The sequence below is a fragment of the Chiloscyllium plagiosum genome, chromosome 18 (genome assembly GCF_004010195.1).
Source record: "Chiloscyllium plagiosum isolate BGI_BamShark_2017 chromosome 18, ASM401019v2, whole genome shotgun sequence".
NCBI lineage: Eukaryota > Metazoa > Chordata > Chondrichthyes > Orectolobiformes > Hemiscylliidae > Chiloscyllium > Chiloscyllium plagiosum.
The window spans coordinates 19,735,242-19,755,758 of NC_057727.1; the positions used below are offsets into that span (position 1 = coordinate 19,735,242).

General features: G+C 39.3%; 1 protein-coding gene and 1 long non-coding RNA gene across 2 annotated transcripts in view; one reads left to right on the plus strand and one right to left on the minus strand.

The window, feature by feature from the left end:
- Positions 1 to 20,517, minus strand: part of LOC122558930 — a 269,987-nt gene that overhangs the window by 106,334 nt on the left and 143,136 nt on the right. The window lies entirely within an intron of this gene.
- aspn (asporin (LRR class 1)) overlaps positions 8,178 to 20,517 on the plus strand; it is a 36,221-nt gene continuing 23,881 nt past the window's right edge. The window contains exons 1-3 of the mRNA XM_043707889.1: positions 8,178 to 8,235; positions 11,311 to 11,559; positions 17,459 to 17,571. Of these exons, the coding sequence (XP_043563824.1) occupies positions 8,205 to 8,235; positions 11,311 to 11,559; positions 17,459 to 17,571 (393 nt within the window). The 5' untranslated portion in view covers positions 8,178 to 8,204. The remainder of the gene's footprint in view (positions 8,236 to 11,310; positions 11,560 to 17,458; positions 17,572 to 20,517) is intronic.

Sequence of the window (20,517 nt, forward strand, 5' to 3'; positions counted from 1 at the left end):
CACTCCGGCCTATCACCCTCACCTTGACCTCCTTCCACCTATCTCATTTCCAACGCCCCTCCCCTAAGTCCCTCCTCCCTACCTTTTATCTTAGCCTGCTGGACATACTTTCCTCATTCCTGAAGAAGGGCTTATGCCCGAAACATCGATTCTCCTGTTCCTATGATGCTGGGAGGCCAAGATGGATCATCCATTCAGCACTTCCACTGTGAATGCTTCAGTCTTATCTGTTCCAATGATGTGCTGGGTATTATGTATATAAGGGCTTCCCCACTAGTGAAGTGTTCTTCCAGTGAGTTATTTAAATGTTCACCACCATTCATGACTCGATGTGACAGGACTGCACAGTTTAAATCTAATAAGCTGTCTGTGGAATTGTTTGCTGCATATACTTTGGCATGTAAGTAGATCTGTTTTGTACCTTTACCGATGACACCTCATTTGTAGGCATGCCTGGTGTTGCTATTGGTATGCTGGGACAATACTACTGCTTTAAGAGGTATGTTTTTACTTTTTATTTCATGAAGGGAGATTGAGGCTGATCAGTCTGTTCTAAGCCAATAAAGCCAGCCTACCAGCTATGTCCTTGGTCAATAATGATGCTGCCGAGCCACTCTTGGTGGTGGAAGTCCTCCACTCAGAGTAACATCCTCATTGCTGTTCAATATAAAGCCATACACGGTCATATGCGGGAGGTTTCCTTGCCCATATTTGATTTGATGCCATGCGAAGTCAGGGGGTCCAGAGTCAATATTGAGTACACCTAGATCACCTCCCTCCTGACTGTATACTCCTGTGCTGCTACCTCTGCTGAGTCTTAATTGAAAAATAATATCCTGAGGATGTGACATGATGGATATTAAAAGGATCCTCCATCCTGTAAGAGAATCTATAATTTGATGTGATTGTTTAAAAACAAAGGTTCACCCACTTAAAAAGGAAATGCAGAGAAATGTTTATTTGACACTCTTTAGAACTCTCTTCCTCAAAAGGAAGTAGAATATTTTTGAATCTTTTCAAGATAGGAGTATGTGAATTCTTGATAAGCAAAGGGGTGAAAGGGTATTGGGGACAGGCAGGAGTATAGAATAATCAGAATAGTCATGATTTTCCTGTGTGGTGGACAAAAGCTCAAGACAACAATGGTCCAGTTTGTACAGGTCATTCAGCACAAAATTCCCAGCCTCTGACCAGCTCTTGTAAGCTACTGTATTTATTTGGCTAGCCCAGTCATGCTCTGGTCACCAAGACATCCATGCAACCTGGTTAGTAATTATGTGTGAACAAGCTTTTTTTTTGATAGCAGTGATAGAAAGAGAAAACTGAGGAAGGACATGAGAGACAGCATGCTATTCCAGTAATGTCTTGAGGCCCCTCAATTTCCATCTCAATAAGTATTACAGGCAGACATGGCTTTAGCTTAAGATCTCCTCTAGAACACACGTCCAAATACATAGCTTGCATGAGGAATTGAAGTGGAATGACAGTTCAGATTATGAAATTAAACTTGCAGTTTGCTGCCAGAATAGGGTAAAACAGAGAGATCAGTTAAAAGAAAACCCATCCCATCAAATGTGGGTAGCACCGCATGTAGTAATTTCTATAGGAATACAAAATAACAAAGTTGATGTTAAGTCAACCAATTTAGATTCGACCACTTGCTCTGCATATTTTATCTCAGTGTGGAATACAGTAGTTCGCGAGTGAAACCAAAATTAACCTAACTAGTATTAACTTTGGCAACCTTAAAAAGATTTAAAGACTAATACTCAGTCTGAATCAGATGATGTGACACTGGCTTAAGTATTCCCAGCTCCTTCATGGTGTGGGAATGGTAAGTCAGTTGGGAAAATATTGCATGATTGAAAAAAATTCGATACTTGACATTGAGGAAAAATAGAAATTTCTACCCAAGGTTTGAACAACAAGATTAGATTCTAACAAGTGAGTAGCATTAGCCCTATTTGCATGCTTTTAGGTTTCATTAGTTCCTACCCTTGCCTCATTTACTATGTTTTCTGTTCTGTCATGCAAGAAACTTACATTCCCCATTTCCATGTTGGAGTTGGTACCTCGTGCCTTCAGCTCACTGCTCTGAGCTTCCAACTTGGCTAGCAGTCGCCAACACAGGGTATGCTCCACAGGCAGTGACTGTTGGCACACTGAATAATACAGGAAGGAAATAAACCCTTTGGTCCAACACATGTGGGTGGACCAGGCATCCCATCTGATCTAGTCCCATTTTCCAGCATTTGGCCCATATTCCTCTAACCTCTTCCTATTCATACACCCATTCAGATGCCTTTTCAATGTTGTAATTATACTGTCTCCACCAATGACTCTGTAAGCACATTCCATGTACGCAGCACCCTCTGTGTGAAAAGGTTGCCCCTCAGGTCCTTTTTTAATCTTTCCCCTCTCACCTTAAACCTATGCCCTCTAGTTTTGGACTCCCATTCCCTGGGGAAAAAGATCTTGGCTATTCACCCTATCCATGCTCCACCTGATTTTATCAACTTCTATAAGGTGACCTCACACTCCAGGGAAAAAGCTCCAGTCTATTCTGCTTCTCCCTATAATTCAAACCGTCCAGTCTTGGCAACTTCCTTATAAATCATTTTGGCACCCTTTGAAGTTTAACATCCTTCCAGAATTGTACACAATATTCTAAAAACAGTCTCACCAATGTCCTGTACAGCCGCAACATGATATCACAACTCCTATACTCAGTGTTATGGCCAGTGAAGGCAAGTGTGCCAAATGCCTTCTTTACTACTCTGTATACTAGCAACTCTACTTTCAAGGAACTATGCACCTGCACCCCAGGTCCCTTTTCTTGGCAACAATCCCCAGGGGCCGACCATTAACTGTATAAGTCCTGCCCTGATTTGCCTTACTGAAATGCAACACCTCACATTTATCTAAATTAAACTTTATCTGCTACTGCCCGGCGCACTGGTGCACCTGATCAAGGTCCCATTGCACTCTAAGATAACCTTCTTCACTGTCCACTACACCATCTAATTTGGTGTCATCTACAAACTTTCTATATTCACATTCAAATTATTTATATAGATGAAAAGCATTGGACCCACCACCGAATCCTGTGACACACTGCTGGTCATGGGCCTCCAGTCTGAAAAGCAACCCTTTATCACCATTCTCATCACCTATCTTCTGACCAATTTTGTATCCAATTTACTAGGTCCCCCGGACTCCATGTGATCTAACCTTACTAACCAGTCTACCATCTGGAATCTTGTCAAACACTTTGTTGAAGTCCATTTTGACAACATCTACTGCTCTGCCTTCTTCAACCTTTGTAACGTCTTTGAAAAACTCAAGTTAATGAGACACCACTTCCCACGCACAAAACCATGCTGACCTTGCTTTCCTTGCCTTTCCAAATGCATGTAAATCTTATCCCTCAGAATCCCCTCCAACAAATTATCCACCATTGACTTAAGGATCACCAGTTTATAGCTCATTGGCTTTTCTTTAGAGCCTTTCTTAAATAATGGCACCAAATTAGCTAACCTCCGGTCTTCCAGCACCTCACCCATTAATGTCAATGATACAAATACTATAATTTTTCCACAATTACAATTTCTTACTGTATTTCTGTGGCATGGCTTGTGCTTCGTACATGGGAATAAGGACCACTCTATTAAAGATCAATGTAAAGCTATTCCATTACTCTCTTACAGAGTGCTCCAAGACCCACTCTTTTTATTAGAAAAATAGATAGCAATGTAGATGACATTCTTCTTACGCCCATTTACCTCATTTACTTAACAAGTTTTATCCAGTATTTAAGGCTTCAAATAAATTATTTTTAATGTTTTGTGCAATACATTGCTTTCATCGTGTTTATTGCATATACTTGGGTAAAACAAAAGTTGGACGGTTACAGCAAAGAAATACAGTGACTCCAAACAGTAAATATGCAAACAAATTGCATGACAGTTACATTAACATGGAAATCTTTTCCATAGATAATTATGAAATATATAAAGTGCATATGCATCTAGACAGGAACTGATAAAGTAAACAGATACAGCAACTACTTAAGATTTCTGTCCTAACTGCAACTGGTCAGAAGGAATTGTACCTATAACAATAATACTTAGAATGGCTGGATGCCATCTTTTTTTAAAAATCACCAACACTGAACCACAGGATTTTATAGCTCGTATAGAAACCATCCAGAAATCCACAGAAATGTTTTGGCTCAGTTTCAAAAACAGATGGGAAACACATGAGCAGTTAAATTGCATTTTTGATGTTTGGTTGGGAGTTGCATGAAGTGACGATCCATGAGCACTTCTGTTTGAACATTATCTGACTGCTGGAAAGGATCCTTCTTTTATATAAAGGAACATTTCTTTCTCAATTATAAGTACCATTTGCTTTAATTTCCACAGATTTCTTTGCATAACTGATGTTGAAATAAAAATCTACGTGAAATTGCAAGATTTTTTACCAACAGCAGTATCAACTAAGTTTGCCTCAGGTATGTACAATTTTCAAAAACATTTACCATTAAAAATTTTTTAATGTACATCTAAAATTTATTAAAAATATTGATTAGTAAAGTTGAATTCAGATATTCAAGCTGTGCTTTGCGATTTTCCATTTATTTCTTGAATATATTTTAATAATTGTTTGTGAAACTCAGTCGAATTTCCTGAAAGAGTGTTTGAACATCCAGACATACCAAATATGCATATTGTGAAAATCTTCTTCATTCACAAAAACATTGCGAGTCAAATGGATCCTAAACTTTATTTATTGTTTGTGAGAAACTACTTGATCATGGTTAAGCAAGTTATTTTAGATGCATTTTACGTTCAAAACTATGCTAAATTTTGAAATGACTTCCAACTAGTTGAACTAGTTGAATATAAATATTGAAAGTTACCCAGTGCAAAATAGTGTCCATTTTTACACTTGAATGATTCTCAGAAGGTAATGCTACTTACTGCATAAAACACATGGAGAAAGTGAGGACTGCAGATGCTCGAGATCAGAGTCGAGAGTGTGGTGCTGGATACATGACCACATTAGGGTGGCATGGTGGTTCAGTGGTTAGCACTGCTGCCTCACGGGACCAGGGTTCTCTTCCATCCTCAGGCGACTATCGGTGTGGAGTTTGCACATTCTCCCCGTGACTACATGGGGTTCCTCTGGTTGCTCTGGCTTCTTCCCACAGTCCACAGATGTGCGGGTTAGGTGAACTGACAATGGTAAATTGCCTACAGTGTCCAAAGATGTGTAGATTAGGTGCGTTCGTCATGGATTACGGGGATAGACTAAGGGTTGGGTGCGATGCTCTTTGGAGGGTCAGTGTGGACTTGATGATGGGCCTACTGGCCGGCTTCTGCACTGTAGGGATTCTATTACTTCTGAACTTCTCTTGGAAGTTATGCCTAAAAAGATCTTAGTAAAAAGACACCAACAAAAACCTCTTTCTTGACAAGTGATAATGATATTTTGTATTTTATTATTGCTTAAAGAACATATTTGGATATTCTATAAGATAATTGGTAGAAGAGCGAGGGTGTGAGCCAGACAGAATGAGGACTTTTTTTAAGTGAGTTGTTACAGTTTAAATTACAATGCCCAATTGGGTGATACCAGTTTCTACATGAGTTTCAAAAGGGGAAAAGTGTAAACTGTGCTTTTCAACTATAAGTACTATCTGGAAACAATTGGAGCAAGACATTTCTAATTGCAGAAGCATTAATGTATTAGGATCGGTCAAGCGTATAATCAACATGACAATATTCTCACAGATAGGAAGTTAGATTTCTCAAAAATGTATTTGAGACAACAAATATTCATAATTGCTTTGAAATATTTTGTTAATATTCTGCAATGTGCCGACATCTTAAAATGAAAGAGACATCTAACTGTTACTGCAATAGAAGGTTAGCAGATTGAAACTAATTTAGTTAACATTTGCACTGAATATACTCATACATCAACACAATCCTCAGTGAATGCTTACGTTTTTGCCAACAAAGTTAAACTAATTCAGTTAGAATTTATAACCTCTTATGAAATACTTGGCATCTATTTATTTTATATTGTCATACTTTGTTATGACATAATTTATTGATTACCCAAGTAACACCAATTTTTACAATGTTAATACCTTTGTCTTAAATTTCAGTCCAATAGTTGTTATTTTCTCTATCTTGCATACTCCAGAGCTTAGCATTCTCTCACTAAACTTTCAGTAGCAATCAGATGCTTTCAATTCAAAGAAAAATGGTCAAACCCTATTGACAAACCTTTCAAACAAATGTTCTAATAAGTAAACTTAATCTTGTATTTACTGTCCAACATCCTCAATAAATAGTCATTGATTTCCAGGTTCTTCCTTGAGGAGTTCTAAAATTGAGAAGGATGACTTTCAACTTTAGGAGGGTTGAAGGTTCACCCGATTATCAGATCTCGATTATGTAGGATACCTGATTTCTACTCCGTTGACTTTAAGGAAAGAAAGATCAGGCAGAGTGCATAAAACATAATTTAATATGGTTCATTTTTGAACTCCTGCTGAAGTAGAATGTTACCCCTGAGTATTAGTGCACTTAGCAAATAACTTGCTCTCCCATCCAAAGCATCTGACTACAGTGTGCCCCTAGGTACCAGAGCAGTCCTCTTACTTAACAAGAAACAAAGAACTGACGGTGCTTGAAATCTGAAACAAAACTGGGCCCAAAATGACTCTGCTTTCTCTCCACAGATGCTGCCAGACCTGCTGAGCAATTTCTGTTTTTGTTTCGGCTCTTTTCCTTGTTATCCATTAAAAACTGAATGCATGTCAAAGACATCAACTTTCCCATGTTACACAAGGTCACATGAAGTGCTGGTTGATTATCTTATAATCAACTAATACGTTTAGATTTGGCAGGTGGTTTGATAAGACAGATATCTTTCCTGCTACCAACCCGATCCACTTCTTCAGGTTGGGGATTGGCACCAATACACTCTGGCTCACCTGCAATAGTGGCTGGGCTCTTTCAAGCTAACAAGCTGAATGCTGGGTCTTCCAGCTCATAGACAGGAGAGCTCCCATACCAGCTGCTTTCGCTAGACAGAGCCAACTAATTTCTTAAAAGGGAACGGCTATTCTCCCCTTCCTTAAAGGAGACCTTTCTAAAACAGAAAAAAGCATTTTCAATGCAAAATTGTTAGAAAAAATGTTACTTTTCGAATTTATACACGATGCTCTGAAAGGAACACAGTCCGGCAGTACCAGCTTCTTCAGTAAACATCTCCTCAAAAAGGCAATGATTAATTTCCATTTTTTAGCACTGAATTTAGTTAACACTAATCAGCTTTATCTTGTGTTCCAAGTCAATCATCAGTCAAACTGGGAATTATTTTATCTGGAAGCAAAACCAGGATATAAATAAGGTTTCTTCTGAACCACTAAACCACTTCTGAAAAACTATTCCTTACGGAACAAATTTAGTGGATGTATTTCCCAAATAACTTTGAGATGACAGAACAGTAATTAAAGGGTTAACAGTCACGTAAACATTAAGACAAATAAAAGAGAGACTGTATGGCAAATGCCTTTTTGCAAAAGCAACTCCAACCCTGAATCAAAGGCATGACCGCAAAGCAACATTACCTCATAACTTTTATGATACCGACACGCAAGAAGTCATGCACTCTACTGCGCATTAGATGATATTGTTTTCTTTAATGAAAATGCAATAGAGCATTATTAACATATTTTAAAAGTAAATAATTGCAGAGACTGAAAATGTGGAAGCAAAACTGAAAATGTTGAGCACTCAGCTTTTAAGTCAGCATTTTTGAAAAGAACAGAAAAGTTGATGCTTCAGATACAAACCCATCATTGAAAGTGGAGGTACTACAGGTGCACAATGTTAAAAGTAAAGGGAGTATCAGACACCAAGACATTTACAAGATACAGAGAATGGGTGACAAAATGGAAGCTCCAGGTCGCAGATATTAAATCATGGATAAGCAACAAATCAGAAGACGCTCCAGTGAGCCAAAAACATGGAAGAACAAAACACTTTTTGTCTTTGAAGATGCACACCGTCCTGACCCCACAATGAATTGATGTAGCGCTCATTTTAAGTTTTTCCTGCACCACCCTGAAATATGTTGACACAATCATACCACATTGCCAGGATTGCCTGCCAAATAGAAAATGAATGTTCCAATTAAAATCTGAAAGTAATGCAGGTGAGACGGCTTTAAAGTGCTTAACACAGAAATCACAGAAAATGCATTGAGTAACATTGTAAGTGCATACGACCAAAGACAGAGAGCTCAGATCATACATGGAAAAGGGATTTGAGATGGCAAGTGACAGGGATCTGGGGGTTCCTACTTAAGGACAGAATGGAATTACATGTCAATGCTGACATTTCATCCAAATTAATTACCTTTTTCTTAATTTGTGGGATGTATGCTCAGTGGTAAGATCAGCAATATTTCCCCATCCTTAGTTGCCTTGGAGAAAATGGTGGTGAACTGCCTTCTTGAACCACTGCAGTTTATTTGATGTCAGTACCTCCACAATGCTTTTAGAAAGGGAGTTCAAATTTTTTGACCCAAAGACATTGAAGGAATGGCGATATATTTCTAAGTCAGGATGGTAAGTTGCTTGGAGGAGAACTTGCAGGTTCTGGTACTCCTATTTATTTACTTCTCTTGTCCTACTAGATGGAAGTGTTTGAGAGTTTGGAACGTACTATCTAAGGAGCCTTGGTGAATTTATGCAGTGCGTCTTATAGATGGTACACTTTGCTTCAAGTATTGTTGAAGCTAAAGTCATACAGGCAATTGGAGGATATTTTATCATGGTCCTAACTTATGCCTTGGTAGTTGGCAGGATTGAGAAGGTGAGTTACACTCGACAGGATTCCAAGCCTCTGATCTGCTCTTGAAACTACAGTATTTTAGTGGCAAGTCTAGTTCAGTTTCTGGTTAGTGATAACCCACAGGATGTTGATAGTATGAGATACAATGATTATAATGTCACAGCGTGATGGTTAGATTCCTTCTTGTTGCAAATGGTTAGTGCCTGGTACTTGTATGCTATAAATGTCACTTGCCACTTGTTAGCCCAAATCTGGATTTTGTCCAGGTTTTGCTCCATTTGGACATGATCTCCTTCAGTATCTGAGGAGTCACAAATGGTGTTCAACATTGTTCAATTATGAGTGAACATCCTCACTTCTGATCTTATGGCCAATGAAGGTCACTGACAAAGCTCACGACTCTGAGGAACACCTCCTGTGAGATATCCTGGAGCTGAGGTGACTCATCTCCAAAAACCATAACCATCTTCCTTTGCTCCACGTATGACTCCAACAGAAACATTTCCTAAATTCCTGTAAGATATAGATTTGCTATGGTTCCTTCATACGACACTCGCTCAAATTAGCATTGATGTCAAGTGCAGCCACTCTCATCTCATCTCTTAATTCAGCTCTTTTATTAATGTTTGAACTCAAGCTGTAATGAGGTCATAAGCTGAGTGGCCCTAGCAAGACACAAAACTGAGTGTCAGGGAGCAGGTAATTGAAAAGGAAGTGCTGCTTGATAGTATTGTGATGACCTCTTCCCATCACTTCACTGATGACGAAATAGACTGATGGTCTGGTAATTAGCTGATTAGATTTGTCCTGCTTTTTGATCACAGGGTATAGCTGGATTATGTCCCCTCATTGTCGATTGTTGTCACTATACTGAAACAGCTTGGCTGGCAGTGCAGCAAATTCACCAGGATACATCTTCAGTTCTATTTGTAGAATCGGCAATATCCAGCATGCAATTTTGCCCTCTTCATTGAATCATGGTTGATCCCCTGGCTTGATGTCAAAGGTGGAGTAGGTAGAGAGGGGAATATGCCTGGCCATGAGGTTTCAGGTTGTGTCTGAGTACAATTCTGCCTTAAGTTGTTAGATCTGTTAGAAGTCTATCTAATTTACATGGTTTTACTGCTGCATAACACAATGCAGGATATCCTCAACGACCATGGTCACTCCCACTATCATGGACAGATGCATCTGTGATAGGCACATTGGTGAGGATGAGGTCAAAAATATCTTTTTCCTGGTTGTTTGTTCCTTTGTCATCTTCCACCTATGTTTTTTGTTAGTAGTAGTACTGTCAAGCTACTCTTGGTGATGGATATTGAAATCATTTGCCAGTGCTTCCTTCAACTGGTGTTCAATCTGAAGAAGTGTGAATTTATGAGCTGTGAGGAATCTCTTTGCAGTAAGCAGCAGCATATTTCCATGCTCATGTCTTAATTGATGCCGTAGGACTTTATTAGGTCTGGAGTGACTGTTGAGGGTTCCCAGTACAACACCAACCTGACTATATACGAGTGATGTAGTGCAGCATCTTTAGACCTAGATGTTGGTAAGAAGGACTTTGCCATTGTCATTTCCAGGTTAATGTCATGTGGTTCATTCAGTTTCATTCCTTTTTTGAAACATTTTAGTGGTTTAATACAAATGAATGGCTTGCTAAGCTATTTCATGGGGCAGTCTAGAATCATATTTAGGCCATAACAGGAAAATTTGGCAGTTATTCTTCACAGAAAGCATGAGTGAACCAGGAGGGTTTTATAATCGACAATGGTTTCATGATAATGATTTGACTTTTAATCCCGCCACCTGCTGTGGTAGGATTCAAACCTGCATCCCTAAGACATTACCTCAATCTCTACATTACTAATTCAGTGACAATACTACGAGGACAACATCTCTGCATCTCTACAAAGTTAGCAACAAATACAATACACTGGGATGGGATACAGAACATGTACATTACTTTCTTATCAAAGCATAAGTTTGCACTCTGGGCAGTTGTCTGAGAGATAATAAGAAAGTGCAGCATTTCCAGCATTCAATGAAAAAGTTACAAGAAAAAATGCTCAATGGAAGAATGAACTAGAGAAACTAAGTTCGACTGAAGGCAGAAAATGGATAGGAAGAGAACATACATTTGCTGGTAGGTCATTGCAAAAGTTTAGGAAGGTTAGCTGTTAAATTCTGAGGTTGGTGGGTTGAAAGATCAAGAAAAGGTGATTCACGGGATTGATCATCATTTTAAGTTGCTTAATTTGCACTGATTATGTGGAACACTCACTGAATCGGATTTAAATCTTGAACTATTAAATGTAATCACTACTTTTCAGGAATAGCTACAAAATAACAAACCATGTTTTAATATGGGCAATATTCTAATATTGTTTTGTTATTTGTCATCTTCTTGTTGTTGAACTAAAATCTTACCATCTAGGATTCAATATGAGATCATTTCTGTTTCTATCCATTGTGGCTCTGAGTTCAGCTAAACCATCACATCGGAATGAATTTCTTCACTTCCTGGCTGAGCACGATTTTATGCTACAGGATCCTCCCCAAAACACACCTGACATCATTCAACCACAACAAACACCAACCCCACAAACCACTTTCGATGACTTATTTTTCACATGCCCTTCAAAATGTGTGTGCCAAGTACGGGTAGTCCAATGCTCTGATGCTGGTAAGTTAATTTACAGTTTAGCCCTTGTAAAAAAAAATGGTATTCCATGAACCTGATGAAGGGCTTATGCCCAAAAGGTTGATTCTCCTGCTCCTTGGATGCTGCCTGACCTGCTGTGCTTTTCTAGCATCACACTCTCAACTCTGATCTCAAGCATCTGCAGTCCTCACTTTCTCCTAGTATTCTATGAACTCTCAAGCTTAATGTTTTTTAGGTTGAACAAAAATTGGATGGCTGTTTTCATTTGTAACAAGTTTCAATAATTTTTTTTATTTAATAAAGAGAAAGTGACATCTGCAGATGTTGGAGATCAGAGTCGCCCAAAATAACAATTCTCCTGCTCCTTGGATGCTCCCTGACCGGCTGTGCTTTTCCAGCACCACACTCTTTGATCCTTTATTTAATCCCTACATTTTCCTATAATTAATATTTTGACTTTTACTCAATATATTTTATGGATATCTGGTACTCTCGAGTAGAATATCAAATGAATTGTTTGTCATACAGAGACATTAATATTAGAGAAATATATAACTGCAGTGGATAAAGCATCAGTGTTATGTTAATTCAAGAAAAATCCACAGTGTTAGAAATTGTAATGTCCTATCAAGTTGACAATACTTTCTGGTGTCCTCAAACCACAGATTTCTTGCAAATCATCCATTCATAAAAAATACTGATAAATTCCCAACTCTTGTTATATCTTTGGTGAAGATTCTGATGGAGACTAAAATGCTAAGAACTGATACTGTATTTGTAAACATGGAAGGAATAATTGACAATCTAGTTATCCATCAGGGAACAGTGTCCACAATAGGGCAGATTTCTTCAATAATATAGAGTAGTTTCTGAGATATGTGTTGTATAACTCTACAATGAGGGTCTTGATGTCAAATAAAGGAAATTATCATGGTATAAGGGGCAAGCTAACTATGATAAATTTAAAGGGATATTTAAAGGGATAACAGTAGATAGGTAATGGCAACCATTTACACAGCGTATGGGTGAATTGCAAAGTTATTCATCCCATTCTGGCATATATAAAATAAACAGGAACTGTGGTCAGACCATGGCTAACAAGGGAAATTAGTATTAAATCCAAGGAAGAGGGATTCAAATTAGTTTAAAAAAACAACCGACCTAAGGTTGGGAACAGTTTAGACTCCAGCAAAAGGACGAGTTGAGAATGAAAATCAACTATGAGAGCAAGCTCACAGGTAACATAACTTTTCAAAGCTTCTATAGGTATGTGAAGAGAAAAATATTAGTAAAGATGAATATAGGCCCCCTACAGTCAGAAACAGGGAATTCATAATGGGGAACAAAGAGATGGAAGACCAATTGAATTCATACTTTAGTTCTGCCTTCACAAAGGAAGACACAAATAACATGCCAAAAATATTGGGGGAAGGCAGGACCTACTGGAAAGGGGGGAAAAATAAATTAATATTAGCAGGAAAATGGTGTTAGAGAAACTAAGAGCATCAAAGATAGAAAAAAATCACCACAGTTTGATGAACTTCATCCCAGAATAAGAAAGTATCTTCAGCATTTATTGCCCATCGCTAATTTCCCAGAGGGCAGTTAAATGTCAACCACATAGCTGTGGGTCTGGAGGCCAGGCCAAATAAGGACAGCAGATTTCTTTCCCTAAAAGGCATCAATGTCATAGAATCTTAAGAGTCACTCAGCATGGAAACTAACCCTTCAGCCCACTCATCCACGCCTACCAGGTTTCCTAAATTGATCTCATCCATTTGACTCCTTTTGGTCGATATCCCTCTAAACTTTTCATATCTGGATACACTCCTTAATGATCAAATCTAACATCTTCTCCACAATAGTTATCAAGCTAACTGGCATACAGTCTCTTCTTTTCTGCCTTGCTCTTTTCTTAAATTATTTGCTACTTTCCATTCTGGAGAACATTTCCAAAATCTAACAACTTTCATAAAATTAACACCAATGACTCATTAACCACCTCTTTTACAACCCTTGGTTGAAATCCATTTGATCTGGGGTACTAGTCAGTCGCTTGATAAGTTTGCTCAACACTGTTTCCCTAGAATTTCATCAAGTTCTTCTATTCCAGTAACCTCCTGATTTGCAAGTATTATTGGAATGCTTTGTGTATACTCTGAAGTGAAGACAAAAATGAAATATTTATTCATATAAGCATCATTTCTTTATTATATATTATAAACTCCCTGTTTTCAATCTCAGTAGGGCCATGGAAACATAGAATATAGGAGGAGTAGTCCATTTGGCCTTTTCAGCCTATTCTGCTATTCAATATGATCATGGCTAAACATCAACACAGTATTCTGTTCCACTTTCTCCATAAATCCTTTCACCTTGAAATCCTTTCTGAACACAGCTTATTTGAAAGTCTTTAATGTTTTGGCCTCAACAGTTTCCTGTGGCACAGAATTCCACAGGCTCACCACTCCCTGGTGAAGAAATTCCTCATCTCTGCCCTAAAAGGCTGACCCCTTATCCTGAGACTGTGACCTCTGGTTCTGGACAACTCAGTCATCGAAAACATCCTTTCTGCACCTATGTTGTCTAAACTTGTCAGAATTTTATAGGTTTCTCCTCATTTTTCTAAATTCCAGTGAATATAGTCCTACCCGATCTAGTCTCTCCCCCATATGTCAGTCTTGCTGTTCCAGGAATCAGTTTAATAAATCTTCTCGTACTCCCTCAACAACCAGAACATCCTTCCTCAGATGACTGAAATTGCACAAATACTTCAGGCATGCTCTTACCAATATCCTATACAGTTACAGCAAGATACTTCTGCTCCTATACACAAATCCTCTCACTATGAATGCCATATACCATTTGCCTTCTTCATCACATGCTTATTTTCAGCAACTGGAGTTCAAGGACACTACGTCTCATTGTACTTCCCCTTTATCCTAATCTATCACCATTTAGCTAATATAAAAACAGAAATTGCTGCCAAAACCCAGTAGGTCTGACAGCAGCTATGGTGAGAATGCAGAGTTAATGCTTCAAACCTGATGACTCTTTATTAGAATTGATAGCAGCTAGGAAAAAAAATGGTCATTGTACTGAAGAAAACATCGGCATTATTCAACCTGATATAGAGAGGCTGCAGAGTCCCCAGGTGGAAAATGCAATGCTGTTCTTCAAGTTTGTGCCTGCAGTAGGCCTGAGACAGAAATGTTGGCATGGGAACATGGTGGCACGTTGAAATGGCAGGCAACTGGAAGCTTGAAATCATTGTTACAGAATCTATATGTTCTGCAAAGTGGTCAATCAGTCTACATTTTGTCTCCAAGTATAGAGGAACCACACTGTGAACAGCAAAGGCAGAATACATTGAATCAAGTGTAGGTAAATTGCTGCTTCACCTGCAAGGTATGACTGGGCCTGGTGAGGGGGGAGGAAGTAAAGGGATAGGCCTTCTGGGAAGATGCCATCAGAATGTGCTGAGGTATTAGGAATAGAGGAGGAGTGGACCAGAGTGTCCAGGAGGGAATGATCCCTGTGGAAAAAGAGGGAAGGGGAATTTGTCTCTGGTTGCAGCATTCCGCTGGAGGTGACAGAAATGGTAGCTTATAATCCTTTCGATGCAGAAACTAGTGGGGTGGTGATGATCAAGGAAACTGTGGGAAGGAAGACAAGGGGTGAGGGCATAAGTGCAGTTAAGGCCCGTCAACCAAGGCAGTGGGGAATGTACAGTGGAGGAAAATAGTAGGCATTTCCGAGGCAGAAGGTGGTATCATCAGGACAGATGTGACGAGATGGAGAAACTAAGAGAATGAAATGGAGTCTTTACAGGAAGCAAGATGGGAGCATGTATCATCGAGATAACTGTAGGAATTGGTGGGTTTTTACTGGATACTGATGGCCAGCTGATCCCCAGAAACGGAAACAGAAATGTCGAAGGGAGGATAGGAGTCAGAGATGGATCATGTGGAGGTAAGAACATTGGAAGCAAAATTGATTACATTTTTCCAATTCTGAACGAGAGGGAGAAGCAGCACCAATGACAGCATCGATATACTTGAGAAAGAGTTCTGGGTGAGGGGTCCGAGGTTAGATTATATTAGATTAGGTTACTTTACAGTGTGGAAACAGGCCCTTCGGCCCAACAAGTCCACACCGCCCCGCCGAAGCGCAAACCACCCATACCCCTACATTTACCCCTTACCTAACACTACGGGCAATTTAGCATGGCCAATTCACCTGACTTGCACATCTTTGGACTGTGGGAGGAAACCGGAGCACCCGAAGGAAACCCACGCAGACATGGGGAGAATGTGCAAACTCCACACAGTCAGTCGCCTGAGGGGGGAATTGAACCCGAGTCTCTGGCGCTGTGAGGCAGCAGTGCTAACCACTGTGCCACCGTGCCGCCCACAAATTGCACACAGCTCAAAAAGAGACAGGCATATAGCTGCGGCCCATGCAGGTACCCACAGCCATACCTTTGATCTGAAGAAAGTGAGAGGAATTAAATTAGAGGTTGCACAAAGTGAAGATGAACTTTGCCAGGCAGAGAACCACGGTAGTGGGTAGATACTGTTCCGGCCTTCTTTCCAGGAAGAATGGAGAGTCCAAAGACCATCCCGATGGGGGATGGACATGTAGAGGGACTGTACGTCCCTGGTAAGGAGAAAGTGGCTGGTGCTCTTACTGTCAGTTTTTATATTTCTTGCTAGTTTGCCCTTACAGTTTATTTTTTATCTTAAAGACCTTTTAAGTCTTTTCTTTGCTGGATTCTGAATTTATCCCAGTCTTCAAGCTATTGCTGACATCTGTCTCCTTATTTGCTGTTTATTTCAATTTAATACTCTTGTTAACTTCCTTGGTAGCCATTGTTGGTTTATCCCTCACTTAGAATCTTTGCTACTTCTTATTACATTGAGGTTACTCCCACCAATGGCTTTTCTATTCTACTCCTTCTAGGTGACAATACATCTCATACAGCAAAAAGTTATTGCTTATTCTGAAGTACAGTGCTTGGTGCCCAGCATTTGAGTTTTGCCTTTAGTAAAATGCAGTTCTTTTCTCTCTCTATTTTATGAAGTCTGTCTTGAGGAATATTTGATAATTTCTACAGTCCAAACGGGGTTCCTCAGCTGGTCCCAGATTGGGATTGGCAGGTGTTATGCCACATGTTCTGGGTTCACTTTCTCTGACTGGTATAGCATCAATTCCAGCATGAACCAGACTTTAAGTAGTCAATAAATGTCTTCTTAAGGGCCTCAACTATTCCAATGATGCGTGTGCTGCTCAACTCCTTCGCAATGCTACTGGTAAAATGCCAGTGGAGAAAGTAGACAAAGATCATGACTATGCCTACCATACCATTCAATTTTAAAACTCTCCTACTTGCCAACCCAATTCTGGAGATGGTGTAAAATTTACCCCTTTCTCTACTTATAAATTCAATCATATTTATGTACAATTATATCAGAATAACAATTACTGATTATTTATATGTAGCAAGATTTAGGATTAGAATTATGATAGAGATGTTAAAATGTTAGTTACATTTGCTCAGCTATTACATTTCATTTTCTTTGGCAGTAAGAATATAGTGGACATAACAGGTCTAGCAATAACCATCGTAAGAACTTTTGCTCAGCATGCATGATACTCAAATATTTTGTTCAAGTAAGATCTAAAATCATCTCTGTATATAATGTGACTAGAGCAACAATGAGTTTGTCCAACGTATTGTCAGGTTTACATTAAAAGTAAGATGGTACTCTTAATAAGTCAGACAAAAGGTATTCCCAAAATATCTTGCAAATTCTCTCCAAATGGATGCCATTTGAACATTTGAATTATTTTGCAGTCACTTATTCATGCATGAAGATCTCAGGTTAAGTCTAACATTTTTTTTCAATTAATGAGCTAGGTTTGAAGTCAGTGCCAGCAAAAATTCCGAAAGACACAGTAATGCTTGATCTGCAAAACAACAGAATAACTGAAATAAAAGAAACTGATTTAAAGAACCTGCATTTGCTCTATGTAAGTCGGTGTTTTAATTATTCTTTCAGATATGGAATATATCAATATTCATATGTTTATTATATTGTACAGCTTGTTTAACGGAGTAATGGGAAATGTATGAATGATGGGGAGCATTATTGACCTTGTTGATAGTAGTTTAGCTAACAGAACATAGACTTCCTAACTTTTTGAAGACACAGGAGTAATTTTAACCATAAGGATGACCTTGCATCAGGTAAGAAGGTAAAATTCAAATATTTCAAACCTGATCCCAACCTTGCCTTAATGGAGTGTGGAATGTGGATGAGGGAGTTTGTCAACCAATTTTATCTTAGAAAACAGTTTTGCAGTAAGAGATGTAAAATATATTGAGTACCTTTCTTTTGACAATTTTTTTAAAGATCATTTTGGCTTGAGAAATCCAGACAAAAAGACCAGAAAACTTAAATGGATCTCAGTGACTCAGTAACTAAGGCGCAGAACTTGCCTAAACAGAAACTTTATTCTCACATCTACATTCTTACAGATCCACAGCCCAAGGTCCAAACTGTCTATTGATATTTTTAATCAATCTTATCAGATTCGTTATGACACATCTCTGGAGCAGTTGGAGCTTGAACCGGAGCCTTCGAGCCCAGAGTTAGGGACACTACCATTGTATCTCTAAAGCCATTCCACCGTATATAACGTTTTGAATAACCTAAAAAGAACCAATGACCTCATTAATTAGCTCATTGACAGGCTCTTAAAAGGGGCATGTTAATGAATAAACACTAAAGGAAAATTACAAAATTAAATTAAAATTTGATTTTGTGGGAGATAATGGACTGTAGTACCCACAAACTGCAGAAGACCACTCAAGGGTGCCAATAGATATTATGTCCTGCCTTTCCAATGATATCTGGGCTTAAATGTAATTGTGGAAGGCAGTCACACGGTTGGATTTAATGGCATCCTCACAGTACATTGTTTTGAACTGTGAATGAACACCTTGGCTAGGCTCAGGAAGAGGCCCCTGAGGAGGTCCTCTAATCTGTCTGCCACTCTCTACATTATGTGGCCAAAGATCAGGAGAGGGAGTATGCTGTGGTGGAGACTGAAGCAAGGCCAGAAGTTTAGGAACAGCTCATTCAGTGAACAAAAGAGGGGCTGTAACATTCAGGAATCCAAAACCATGTGGAAAACCAATTTTGCAAGGCTGAAAATAATACAGATGATGTGGGAGCTTAAATGCAACACCCTCTATGTCAAGCACCTAATGATGAAAGGGAGGCTCTTATGGACAGAATCCTCACGTCTGACCAGCAAGAAAGAATACCATGGTTGAAAAGGGTGAGGAAGTGGATGGTGTGCAACAGCCCCACAATACAGAGTGAAATGGCATGAAAATAATTTCTGCAAAATTATTCATATTGTGAAGGAGTTCCTAGGTAAGTATCAGGTCGTGAGATCAACATGAGATAAGCTGGGGAAGAGGAGATCCACTGCATGCTTGAGCCATCTCTATAACCACAGATACCATTGGGCCTGAGCACCTTGGTTTTAAGTCTCTGTATGGCTTTGGCTGCGACAGCTATTAACACACATGAGCAAATTTCATTGACAACATCCTGTCGACTCCTCCAATACCCAACATATCCCCAATTTTAATCATTCCAGCAGACCAGGCCCTTTTTAGGACCGACCACATGAATCCTGAGAAATATCCATTTTTTATAATATCTGATTTAATCAATGAAAACAAATAACAATGTTAACTGATTAACTCAAGACACTGCCCTTCGGGAGGTGCTGGACCAAAAATCAAATTTTCAAAGTCAATTTGGAAAACTAAAATTGAAATGCAATTTGCCTAGTTGACAATATATTTTAGCCCTGGCCTCTTCTGGCGCAGTATTAGTGTCCCTATATTTGGGTGAGAAGACCAGCTCACAACAGTCTCAGAACAGATTCATTAAAGCTATGTACTTCAGTTCCCACAGTGCTTATCAGCCATGGAAGGTCTCAAGTGTATTTGTGGACACCACATTTTCCCTCTCCAAAGTCATACAGGTGTGGACATAACAGTGGAAGAGAGGCAAGAAATCAGGTCTAATACCCCCATCACTCCTCCTTAGCTAGACCAGTTATGGCTATGAGGTGGTATGACTTGCCTGCAAATCCATTGCAATGAGTGACCAAAGATCAGCAGCATGGAGCTTAAGTGCAAATTAAATTTAAGTAGCACCCCAACAAACAAAGAAAAAAGGCTTGTAACCTCAGGCACCCTTTGTGCATTCATGGAACATGGACTCCTAAGGCCACAGAAGATACAGACAGCCGGGGAGTCTGTCAAGCATCTTATATCTGTAAAGCATCGGTAAAGTTGTAAAGCAACAGAAAATTATGTGCAACTGAATTTTAAATCCTTAATGGAAAAGGGGAGTACTCTGTTGTAGAAAGCCGCCACTAGCATCTCCAGTAATGGACTGGAGGATGAAATGTCACAACTTATCCAGATGATTGATGGTGGCGAGGGAGTGGAGAGAGTTCATCAGCTGCCATATGGGAAACACCTCCACACAGAATGAAAGTTAATAGGGAATTTCTGTAAAATGGTTCAAACTGTGGGGTTGGGGTTCCCAGAGATTTGAGAGCCAGTGATAATGTGAAACTCTGTCCTAATGGGCATCAGTTCAAACAGGACTCCGCAGGATATTTGAACCATGTGGACATCATTGATTACCAAAGGCTGAGTACCACATTTCTAAGACGGCAGATGGCTCTGGCCACGAGCTGGACATCCACAGATGCACATCATGAAACTTCAAATGGTATCATTCATCACACTCCACTGTCATCTAGCATGTCCCCTATTCTGGTCACCTGAGCAACCCGAGTCTTGCTTTCCACCAGCCACTTGAATTCATATTGATGAAGGTGTGGACTCTTGAGCAATGCCCCATTTTTATGCCTCACCTTCAA